Source organism: Pelobates fuscus, chromosome 4 (assembly GCF_036172605.1).
Source record: "Pelobates fuscus isolate aPelFus1 chromosome 4, aPelFus1.pri, whole genome shotgun sequence".
NCBI lineage: Eukaryota > Metazoa > Chordata > Amphibia > Anura > Pelobatidae > Pelobates > Pelobates fuscus.
The window spans coordinates 66018494-66031954 of record NC_086320.1 but is presented as its reverse complement, the minus strand read 5'-3'; the positions used below and the strand labels follow the sequence as shown (position 1 = coordinate 66031954).

At 39.4% G+C, this 13461-nt stretch overlaps 1 protein-coding gene across 1 annotated transcript in view; it reads left to right on the top strand.

Annotated features, from left to right (window-relative positions):
* Nucleotides 1-13461, top strand: part of NECAB1 (N-terminal EF-hand calcium binding protein 1) — a 219049-nt gene that overhangs the window by 91551 nt on the left and 114037 nt on the right. The window contains exon 4 of the mRNA XM_063451266.1: nt 2449-2474. Within this exon, the coding sequence (XP_063307336.1) occupies nt 2449-2474 (26 nt within the window). The remainder of the gene's footprint in view (nt 1-2448; nt 2475-13461) is intronic.

Genomic DNA, 13461 nt, shown 5'->3' with positions numbered 1-13461 from the left:
TCGTGTACGAGAGCTCCCTAAGAGATAATCTGCTTTGATCACAGGCATATCTCCTTATGGAAAGTAAATTTATTTCTTTGATGTACATGAATGGCACATTTTCTGTTATATAGTAGATGTGAGCAAAATTGTTTGTTTCTTCAAATCCTTTTAGAGTTTCCTTCTTCTGTTTAGAGAATTACTGCTAAAATGCAAATGAAAGCAATGTAAAAAAAAAAAAATCTATTAAAATTATAGGATACATAATACCAAACCATTATGGGAAAATAATGCCATGAAGGAGTTCTGGAGACCTTATTATAAGCCTCGATACTAAATGTCAAGTGTTTTATAAATGTTTCCAGAATCCCAAGATGGCATTATTTTACTCTAATACATGCTTCACCATTATTTATCTTGTCCATTAAACTTGAATTTGTGAAGTGGAATACAGGGAACCAATGGGGTTCCCTGGATGTCAGCTCCTTATATGCCTCTGTCCCTCAAAGCAGTGACCCATTTTTTTTTTTTTTTTATTCTATTCAGGTCTCTCTTCTGATGTACAGCAATTCTTATTCACATGTTTGGATTCTCTTTTGAGCCATAATTATTATTTTTGTGAAGGCGATTTATATCTACAGGGGCATGGTGTGGCAATGCCGGCGCATTTTGCACCCTCTCACGCTAATCTCTTTATGGGGTAGTGGGATGTCCTCCATGTCCTTGTAGATGGTAATCGCTACAGGGATCATATTGTATTTAATGGCAGATTTATCGATGACGTAATATTGATTTGGAATGGAACACAGGAGGTTTTAGCTGCTTTTGGGTTGAAACTTAATCAGAACAATTTTAATATGATTTTTTTCAGTAGGGAGTAATTATTCGTGAATCATATATTTTAATTTATGTTTGCCTATTTCGGGAGAAGGTTGTATTGTAACTGAAAATGATAGAAAACATGCGGCAGGGAATTCCTTGTTTTGGCTTCTGGCTGCCATCCGTGACATACTTTTTTTGTAGGGAATTCACCTGGATTAGACATCATTGCTCAGATGATGCCAAATTCAAGTTCCATGCAGATCAGCTAAAAGGTGTCTCAAAGACAAAGGTTATAAATCGAACCTGGTCACTTGGGGTTATGAAATAGTTAAGAGATGTACTTGGAAATCCCTCCTTTTGGAATCAAATAAATCATGAAGAAATTGGGATAATGAGGCCCCTTCTTTCTGCTCCCAATTTAGTGCTGAGTTTGCTAATATCAATAAACGTTTGCATAAACATTCTACAATTTTGAAATCTGATGATTATTACAGACATGTTATTCCTAATTCTATAAGATGCAGTTCACGTATGGCCCCAACTTTGGGGTACTCTAAGTTCTCCAAGCTTTATTGATTTCATTAGCAACACACTTTCAAACAATGTATAGTTACATTGTTACATTGTAGCAGTTTTGTTAAAACAAAACGGTTTTATTCTTTCATTGACAATAAGGCTTATGAGATTCTTCTTTTATTAATTGTAAAACAAAGTGTGTGGTTCACCTTTCTACATGCCTCGAGTGTACAACTCAATATGTGGGTCAAACCCAACGTGAACTTAAGGAGTGTATTAGGGAACATATTTTGGACATCAGTAAGTAAAATGTAAATTCCCTTGTGAGTCATTACTGAGGCATATAATGGGGGTGATATTTCCTATATTTTCTTTCAAGGCTCACAGAGTTGTTTCACTTCTAAAAGAAGAGATTATATCAAATATCTCCTGAACAAAAGACAAGCGTTTTAAATATTTAAATTGAATACAAGACGCCTTCATGGCCTTAATTGTGAGTGGGATGTTAATAGCATTATACGACATTAGATGCAGTGTCTGTATACCTTTTTATACAGAATTCATATATTTTTCTGCTCCGTTATATTTTTATTCTTTTATATTTGTCTTATTTTGTGGATTCTTTGAACACATTGTATATTTGTATATTTGTACATTGTATATTTTCTCTTCACATACCTATTCATATAATTCCCACTATATACTCATGCATACTTTTCACTCCTAATAATTAAAAAAAAGAAAAAACACTGTGTAAAGGGAGATTTATTCTGTAAGTTTGTATTTTGATCGTCAATGAGACACTGATGTAAACTTGTCTCACTGTGGGAGATTTATAAGTAAAGTGCAACTTTTTGAAACTGGAGCAATCACCATGGAGACAGAGGAATATCCTTGCTGATTCCACCTTTGTCTCTGGCGATTGCTTTATACATTCAACTTTGCACCACTTTTCCAGAAGTGACACTTTTAAAAAATCTTCCTCAATGCAACCCTACTCTATTTTCACACAGTCTTTGCAGTCTTTGTAGCTGTTACATGATCATTATGGTATTTTATCATTTTCTGCAAAATACTTCATTTTAACTTCATTCATACAATTTCTAAATATCATTTCTTATCTTTTTTCAGTAACCTGGACACAGAAGAATTATATGGTAAGATGATGAATATTAATTCTGTTTCACCCTCTAACATAAAGTACTTTGAAGGAAAAAAATTGTCTTACAATCATTAATTTTTTTGTTTTTAATCGGCTAAATTAAAGTTAGGCTTAACATAAGCTGCTTAGATGAACTACATGAGCAATCTCTCACAAAACACATTTAACATGTTGATGAATGCAATACTGGACAGCTGTATCTTTACTACACTCTTGGAAAACATAAGGCGAGTGTGCAGCCAAGCAGAGACACTGCAGGAATGAGTACGAGGGGTGTAACTCGTTCCCTTTTACCAGCTCCTAAACACATTCTCTCCATCCACATTATTTTTTCAACAGTTTTATTGCCCTGGTTTTACGGAATCGGGTCACTTAATAATGAAATTGTAATCATGACTGAATTAAATATTGGTAAATGTTTCCATTCCCATATAATCTTACTTAGCTGTTAATATGAAAATGTAAACGGTGCTTACATTTTTCGCAAATTATTCGAAAATATAAATACTGTTTGAGACTAAAGATACTTCTAATTGCTATATCATTTCAAGAATTAACAGTAAAACTGTTAACCGCACTAAAATGTTCACTCAAATATGTATATCATCAAGATTTAATGAATTAACCCAACAGACACACCCATGCTTGTAAAATGATATATTCATGCATACAGAAAAATATTAACTTGGACATACTATAAATAAATTATACATAAACTATAAGGCTGCTGTCGTGGCTCATATAACATGTGGTTCCACGGTCTTTTGTTTTCTCAAATTGGCTAAATATAAATTTTTTACTCTGGTTCACAGTCTCGTGAGTCCGTAATCAGGTGAAATCATGATCACAATGATTAATCAATTTTAAGATGAAATTCACAACAGCAGTAGCGTAATACAGTATTTACGTGTCTGTCTGACATCATACAAACAATAGAATCTAGCATCTCGATTATCCATCTGATCATCAACATTTATTTGCATTCCATAACCTTCATCGTATTTTCAGATGTTTATTTTTTAAAGGTCTACACCCTTATGCCGCAGTAAAAAGAGAGAAAAGAGATATGCACCTCTATTGAGCAAACATGTGCCCTTAGTGCCTAAAGTTGCTAGGGTAAGAATAATCCTGCAATTTATTCAGTTATTGCAACATTATTTTAACTAATTACTAGTATGTGAGCTAAGGAAATGAGATCTGTGACAGTGATGGAGAAAACATGCAAAAAATATAGGTATGGAAAAACCTCCAAGTTCACTGTCAGCAGTCCAACACTGAACCTGTTTAAAAAAAAAAAAAGAATCCTTGTACCATTGTAACTGCAGGATAGACAAGAGCAAAATATATTTAGAGCAAACAACAAGGTGTGTTGTGTTATTTCATCATTTCCAGTGATGGAGCTCTCACAAAAGGTGCTTAGATTAAATACTGCCCCCACTACCTCTAATTTGGGAATATCATTTGTAAAAATCCAAGAATAGTGTTGCACACGGGTTAGTGAAGAACCGGGTTCTCCTCTTGCGAGCTCGGAACATCTAGAGTTCACTCTCACCACTTGGACCACCAGAGCTTCCCCACCGGACCACCAGGGATTGCAGGGAATGTCCCCCTTCCCAGTTAAAGGTAAGTAGGGAGGGGGGGATATAATTTTTATTTTTAATAAAAAAATAAAAATAAAGTATATATTTATTATTTGCCCTCTTACCCCCACACACCACACACACCACACACTAGCTCCCCCATACACACACACTGCCCCCATACACACACTATCCCCCATACACACACACACTGCACCCCCATACACACACTATCCCCCATACACACACACTGCCCTCCCATACACACACACTGCCCCATACACAAAAACTGCCACCTCCATACACACACTATCCCACATACACACACACTGCCCCCTCACACACACACACACAATATCCCCATACACACACACTGCCCCATACACACACACTGCCCCCCAATACACACACTGCCCCCTCATACTCCCATAGTGCCCCCAAACACACGCACACTGCCCCCAATACATGCACTATCCCCCATACACACCTTGCCCCCATACACACACAATTACCCTCATACACACAAGTATCCCCCATACACACACTACCCCCATACACACACTATCCCCCATACACACCTTGCCCCCATACACACACACTATCCCCCACACACACACACTTACCCATACACACACACTACCTCCATGCAAACAATCACCTCCCCATACACATAATTACCCCATATACACACAATTACCCCATACATACACACTGCCCCCATACACACACACACTATCCCATACACACACTATCCTCCATACACACACTATGCACCATACACACAATTACCCCATGCACACATGCTGCCCCCATACACACACTCTGCCCCGCATACACACACACTATCCCCAATACCCACACACTACCCCATACCCACACACTACCCCATACACACAATAACTCCATACACACACACACTACCCCCATATACACATTGCCCCATACACACTGACCCCTCACACACACACTGTACCCCTCACACACACACTGCTCCCCCTCACACACACACTGCACCCCCCACACACACCCTGTACCCCCCACACACACACACTGCACCCCGCAAACACACACACACACAAACTACATCCTTCACAAACACAATGCACTCCTGTAAACACACTGCACTCCTCACACACACGCACACGCACCCCTCACACACACACTCCACCACACACACACACACACTACAGACCCTATCCCGACAGACCCCAGGTAAGTTGTCAAGCTGTTCTTAAACTTATTTACCCTGGGAGGGAACTACAGCACTACTGGCACTAACCACTTTGGAACTACTGGCACTAACCACTACAACGTAATGTAGTGGTTATTGTGCCTGGATTGTTTCTTTAAATAATCTACCAGTGCCACTCCCAAGATTAGGGGCCCAGTATATGCCGCAGCGCTGTACATATATACAACCTAGAAAATTGTTTTGACTTGGGGTGCCTTAGAAAAATACTGAAATATTAAGGGTGCCTTGGACCTAAAAAGTTTGGGAACCACTGTTATAACTCACTTGCAGGCGACTGCGACACTCTGGTTATTTAGTGCTGGTTTTTGTGTTCCACTAAGCACTTGATCTAGATATAGAAGAACCACAATGATGACAACTTACAGCATATTCTTGTGTGCTGATTAATTGTGCAGAAATTGATACACAAGGCAGCCTGAACTAATAAACATGCAAAAATGTATGTGGTTTCCATACACCAAAACAAAAAAATGCTAGGACACGAAAAAGAAAAAAACCAGTAAAAAATACTAAGAGAAAACTTGGATGCGTTTTGTGTCTACTGAACAATATTTCTTCAGCAAGCCATCATCAAACCCAATAGTTATGTCTACCTTTTATTTGGATATCTGTTGTGGTGTGTATTAATATGACAATCTGTGCACTTTTTTTCTTGTTAAATATGAATTTTCTTTTGTGATTTTAAACGCCTGCATGGTTGTGAACTATTTTATAAAATTAAATGACAAATATTATGAAATTCTAAGAAAGCTATTAACTATTTCCCACTGTAAAAAGAGGTTCAAGATGAAGTTTGGACGTTGGAAGAATCTATTAAGAAATCTCAAACTGAGCAACCAGAACTGCCTTCCCATTAAGGTGACTTCCCAAGTTGCAGACAATACGTAGTAATTCTCTCTAAGTCTTAGAATAGTGTTCCCCTTGGTGAAGAACAGTTGTGTGGGTTGCTGTATCCTCTGCTGTAAAACCTTCCATTTGTCCAAGGTGTCTCAGCAAGTATTCTTCATAAAAGGAGAGAACACAATAGCAGTCCTACAACACAGTGTGCCGTATGAATGAGGTTTCCCTTTGACCCTCAATCTTTTCATTCTGGATATGCTCACTCTTTTCTTCCAAGCTTGGACTTTGTGAGCCATCCGAAGGACTAAGCCAAAATGATAAAAGGTTATTCCACATAATTAGACATAGTTAATGAAAGCAATATGGTTTCAATGGTAAACATGGTAAACATTTTTTTTTTCAAGATTCTTTTGTTTTCGGTATTGTACCGGAGGGTTGGAGAAAGGCGGCTGTCGTTCCTATATTTAAAAAGGGTTCAAAATTCTTGCCTGGAAATTATAGAACTGTGAGCTTAAAGGGACTCTCCAGTGCCAGGAAAATACATCCATTTTCCTGGCACTGCAGGACCCTGCAGTGCCCGTCTCCCTCCCTCCCACCCCCCATCACATGTTGCTGAAGGGGTTAAAACTATACGGATATGGAATTCTCTGCCTGAAGAGGTGGATTTGTCAGAGTCCATACAGATGTTTAAACTGCAATTGGATAAATACTTGCAAAAACATTACATATAAGGATATCATTTCTAATTAGTGGGGTAATAGCCGCTTGATCCAAGGAGACATCTGACTGCTATTTTTGGGTCAAGAAGGAATTTTTTCCTAGTTTGTTGCAAAATTGGAAGCGCTTCAGACTGGGTTTTTTGCCTTCTTTTGGATCAACAGCAAAAACATATGTAAGGAAGGCTGAACTTGATGGATGCAAGTCTCTTTTCAGCTATGTAACTATGTAACTATGTAAGAAACAGAAAACAGAATGAATAAGAAAAGAACATTGAGAGATAGGAGTAGTGAATTGAGGTGGATTGCAAGGGAGATTTGTTACAGTGAATAAATCCAGCAATATTGGTAAATGTATGTCAATCAGAATTCCCAGACTATGGACATTTGAGCAATATTTTTTATTGTATTTGGACTGGATCTAATGCCAAATTTCAGCAGTCAGGCATGATAAACAGATCAGTTGCTCAAGAGAAATACTCCAAAATGTGCTTCGGAAGCTAATTTCTCAACTAACCTTATAGTTAGTCATTAAAAAATAATTTAAAAAAAACAGCCTGTGGCAATATGATGTCCACATTAGTGCAAAATAGGTTTTACACCTCCCCCATGCCGTGAGTGGGGGCATGTCTGCTATTTGATAACAGCTGTAATAAAATACTGGTGTCTAGGCAGCTATTGCTACTCTATAACTTTTAATATACAGGATGGGTCTGGAACAGCTCCCCATCACAAACCCAACTGTGGGCTTCAGATGAAGGTTGTAAAATCAAAAATGGTGGGTGGGTGGGTGGGCGGGCCGGTCACTATCTAACCCCCATTCATCTACGGGTTGACTATAATTAATTGACCAACGGATGGGGGCTATTAGATAATATAAACAGGGGGGGGGGACTGAATGTTCACCTCAACCCCCATCAATTGGTGGCAGTTAGTGGCTATTAACTAAATATTAACCTGGAGGATCTAATGTCCCTCCCAGCCTCCACACAATGACAGGAAGGACTATCATTGTTTATAAAGAGGTTGGCCATTGGAAGGGGTATCCATCCCTCCAAAATTGTGCTATATGTAACCCCCCAGGTGGCTAAGGGTCTCCAAGCTCTAGCCACCACTCAATAAAAATAGCTACTTACCTGCTTCAATGAGGAGAAGCCCAATACTAAATTCTTCTAAAATAATATACGTAACATAAGATATCGTTTTCTTCTTAAAACTTCTTTTCTTCAACCCCTAAAAAAGACCAAAATGCGTTTTTCCATGCAAGTCTCCAGATAAGATTGCATGTTGTGGAAAGTTATGCCAGGGCATTATAGATTAATTTTTGGGCTTTTGGTGTATCAAAGTTAAGTTGGCCGAGTCTATTTCATTAGGTCCACCAACGGCTTGTGATCCCTAGAGGAGCTGTATGTATGTATGTGTGTATGTATATAGAGTGGTGACTCTTTCTACTCCTTCTGCTACTCCTTGAAACCCTGTAAAGGTGGAGCACGTTGACATCATGTCTGAATGTGACATGGCATTGCGTGCCTCCGTGAACATCCAGGTCCTCCACTATCCAGCCGCGGCCATCGAAACACTGACCAACATACACGCACTGACAAACACACGCACTGACAAACACATGCACTGACCGACACACACACACTGACAGACACACACATTTATACATTCTTGTACACACTCACAAATCATTTTATTTATTGCTCCCTACTTTTGGAAACTGGTGTGGGGCCTGTCCCTGGGGTCTTTGTTCCTGCTCCTCGCTGCTCCCTCTCGAGTGCAATTTAGTGATGCCGGGCCGGAATGACGTCACCCAGCATCACTACAGAAGGCGCTCGTGAGGAATGAGGAGCAGGAAGACCTTTGCTGTCGCCAGCGACCTCTCCTCCCCGCCGGGTACATTTTAGCAGAGTAGGCACTAGCAATGTGGGGAGAGCAGGTGCCTACTATGCCTTAACATGTCAAACTCGCAGCTCGCAGCTCGCCACATGCGGCCCATAGGCCGGGCGTTTGACTTGCTTGGTTTAGATTGAAAAGCCTGTAGGGATGGGCTATAGATACCAGAACGACTACATTAAAGGGACACTATAGTCACCCAGACCACTTCAGCTAAATGAAGTGGTCTGGGTGCCAGGTCCCTCAGATTTTAACCCTTCAGATGCAAACATAGCAGTTTCAGTGAAACTGCTATGTTTACATTTGGGGTTAAGCCAGCCTCTAGTGGCTGTCTTCTGGACAGCCACTAGAGGTGCATCTGCGACGAGAAATTGAGAAATGCTTTCCTATGGACACTTTGAATGCGCGTGTGGCACTTGCCGCGCTTGCGCATTCGGCTCTGCTGACGTTGGCAGAGGGAGCTGACGTTGGTGGGGGAGGAGAGGTCGCCAGCGCCGAGGGAGCCCGGCACTGGAATAAGGTAAGCTACTGAAGGGGTTTTAACCCCTTCAGTGCCACGGGAGGGGGACCCTGAGGGTGGGGACACCCTCAGGGCACTATAGTGTCAGGAAAACCGCTATGTTTTCCTGACACTATAGTGATCCTTTAAGCTGTAATGGTTCTGTTGACTGTAGTGTCTCTTTAAGGCTAAGCAGACACATGGTTCTCATAGACCCCATTACGAAAAGAGGTTTGATTGATTAGACCCACTCTCGCCCATTTCTTTTTATGGTGAGATGGTATGTAATGATTTATTGGATACTGAGAAAACAAGTACACTTATGCCGTCCAAATAAAAGCTATGAGTTCGTAAGAGACTCAGCCCCCAAATTTTAAATTAAGGAAAAGATTAGTACTTGGGGCACATATATGAAAATGCACTCAGGGTTCCCAAGGTTGTTTGGGTCCCTGATCACATAGACATAGGTTTCAAGAGCTTTGCCCTTACTTAATAAAATTAGAAGGTCAACAGAACTGGCTCCACTAAATAAACCTAATCAATAACGTGAGCCACAATTATTTGTCAGACATAGTCTGCTTATTATTCACTTACTCATCAGCTGAATGCTGTTTGCAAAATTCACCAAATGCACCACTGCAACCTCATAGTACATTGCACAAATGATCTCACAAAGGATGCCTTTACATTATTATTATAATTAATATTATTATATATATATAGCGCCAACAAATTCAATAGAAACAAAGAGTAAGATAGCGATTCCTGACAATGGGTTACTATTCCCAGGATTGTTCTCTAAAGTGAGTTTTTTTACTGCTCAACTTCTCCATGTTGAAGCTTGGAAGGTAGTCGTACAGTGCAATTTTGGAATGCAAGTATGCATCTAGTAGCTGTTTGAACATCTGTATGGGCTTTACAATGGGTGGACTAAGAAAAATGTAGTTGTAACCAGACAAGTTTGACGCACAGAAACAGAGAGGTTGAGGGACCTGCTCAATGAGCTTACATGCTAAAGGGAGTGGGGTAAAGTGACAGAAAAGGTAATAGAAGTATTACTGAAGTCGATTGGTAGAATAGTATTCAATGAAGACTTAGTGTGGGTTTTTTTTGGAGCCAATCACAGTTTAATTAATATGCTTTTGTGAAAAAGTGAGTTTTGAATGATTTTTTGAAGGAGTGGAAACTGGATGAGTGTCTAACGGAGAAGGGAAAGGAGTTTGGTGCAGCCCTAGAGAAATCTTGAATGCGAGCATCAGAGGTGGGAGTACGAACAGAGGATAGACGCATGTCTTCGACAGAGCTTAGGGGCCTAGACGTGACATACTTGTGTATTAGGGAGAATAGATAGGTGGGAGTTATGTAGAGATTTGAAAGCAAGAACCAGAATTTTATATTGAGCCCTATATCTTACAGGACGCCAATGCAGGGACTGACAGAGGGGGAGGCATGGGAGGTGCGGGTAGACAGGAAGATTAGCATTCGTTATAGACTGCAATGGGGCAAGTTGGGAGCATGTATGACCACTAAGAAGTGGATTGAAGTAGTCAAGGCCAGAGAGGACAGTGGCATGGACCAGCACATTAGCCGCATCTGGCGTTAAGTAGGGGCAGATGCGCGCAATGTTTTTGAGATGGAAGTGGCAGGATTTGGCGTTCGACTGGACATGTTACAAAATTAGATGAACAGAGGCCACCTGTTTGCAATTAGTGTCATGTGAACGGAGATGAGATACATCTGTTTTTAAAAGGCCTCTTAGGTTGTTAGGAAAAATATCTACAAAAAAATCAATATGAAGTTGTCAACTAATAAATATAAGGGGAAAACCTATTTACAAAATAAGAATTAGGGTTGTATTAAGCAAAATATGCCAATAAATTAATATACCCAGATTACTGATATTTTCATTAAAGGAACACTATTGTTAGGAATATTAACGTGTATTTCTAATGCTATAGTTCCCTTCTAACTTGTAAGGTTATCTCCTTCAACCCCTGTGCAGAAGAAAAAATATTTTGGTTATCTTTCCTCCCTCGGTCCTGCCCCCTTAGCTGAGATAATAAAGACTGATCATCTCAGCCAATCCGTTCAGATTCTCTCTATGAGACCATATGATAGAAATAGTTCAGTTTTACTTTGCTACTTTGGAGTGACAGCCACTAGAAGCATTTAATCCTTGCAATGTAAACATTGCCTTTCCTGCAGAATTTCAGAGTTAATCAGACAGGGACATGGTGCTCAGAGCACTTCATTGACATGAAGTGGTCTAGGTGCCTATAGAGCTCCTTTAAATTGGAAATAATATTTAACAACAACATGCCTGGTACAAGAAAACCATGTAATGAAACTTAATGGTTGGTCAAGAAAATGAAGAAACCAAGAGTTAGATAGCGATTCCTGACAATGGGTTACTATTCCCAGGATTGTACTGCTCAACTTCTCCATGTTGAAGCTTGGAAGGTAGTCGTACAGTGCAATTTTGGAATGCAAGTATGCATCTAGTAGCTGTTTGAACATCTGTATGGACTCTGATAAAACCACTTCTTCAGGCAGAGAATTCCACATCCTGGTTGTTCTTACAGTAAAAAAAACTTTCCTTTGCCTTGGACAAAATCTTCTTTCTTCCAGTCTAAACGCATGGCCTCGTGTCCTATGTAAAGTTCAGTTTGTGAATAGATTTCCAGACAATGGTTTGTATTGGCCTCGAATATATTTGTATAATGTTATCATATCCTCTCTCAGGCGACGTTTTTCTAAACTAAATAGGTTTGTTAATTTGTTAACCTTTCTTCATTGCTGATATGTTCCATTCCTTTTATTAATGTTGTAGCCCGCCTCTGCACTTTTTCTAGTGCCATAATATCCTTCTTTAGAACAGGTGCTAAAAATTGCACAGCATATTCAATATGTGGTCTTACCAGTGATTTATAAAGAGGCAAAATGATATTCTCGTCCCGAGAATGAATGCCCCTTTTCATGCATGACAATACCTTACTGGCCTTGGCCACTGCTGATTGACATTGCACATTGTTGCATAGTTTGTTGTCTATAACAATTCCCAAGTCCTTTTCGTGTGTTGTTATCCCTAATTCGCTTCCATTAAGGGTATGCGTTGCTTGTGTATTCTTTACGCCAAAGTGCATAACTTTGCATTTTTCAACATTAAACTTAATCTGTCTTTTGAGTGCCCAGTCCCCCAGTCTATCTAAATCCCTCTGCAGCAAAGTAATATCTTGCTCACATTGTATTATTTTACAGAGTTTTGTGTCATCTACAAACACTGAAACATGACTTTCAATGCTGTCTTCAAGATCCTTTATAAACATGTTAAATAGAAGGGGTCCCAGAACAGAGGGACACCATTTGCCACCTCTGTCCAGCTTGAAAATGTACCATTAATAACAACTCTTTGTACTTTTAAGCCAATGTTTTGCCCAAGAACAAGCATTTTCATCTTGACCGATTTCCTTGAGTTTGAACACTAATCTATTGTGTGGAACTGTATCAAATGCCTTGGCAAAATCCAAATAGATTACATCCACTGCAACACCCTGATCTATACTTCGACTTACTTCTTCGTAGAACGCAATCAAGTTAGTTTGACATGACCTGTGCTTCATAAAACCGTGCTGATTTTTGCTGATAACCATGTTCTTCTCAAAGAATTCTTGAATATTATCCCTTAATAACCTTTCAAATATTTTCCCAGCCACAGAAGTTAAGCTCACAGGTCTAAAATTTCCAGGCAAGGATTTTGGACCCTTTTTGAATATAGGACCCACATCTGCTTTCCTCCAATCCTTCGGAACACTTCCTAAAAGAAAAGAATCTTGAAAGATTTAAAACAGAGGTTCACTTATTTCTACACTTAGTTCCTTAAGTACTCGTGGATGGATACCGTCAGGCCCTGGAGCTTTGTTTATATTAACTTTCTGCAGCACCTTGTCTTGAGTTAACCAATTACAATTATTCTGCAAGTTTTTAGTAGCAATCATTTGCACATCTACTGCCATGGGTTCTTCCTTAATATATATATAATAGGATAAATTATTATTTAAAATTCCTGCCTTTTCCTGGTCTTCATTAACTAACACCCCCGTTTCAGTTTTTAGTGTACCTACACTTTCTTTGTTGGGTTTTTTAGAATTTATGTACTTAAAAAATGCTTTGGGGTTGGTTTTGCTCTCTTTAGCTAT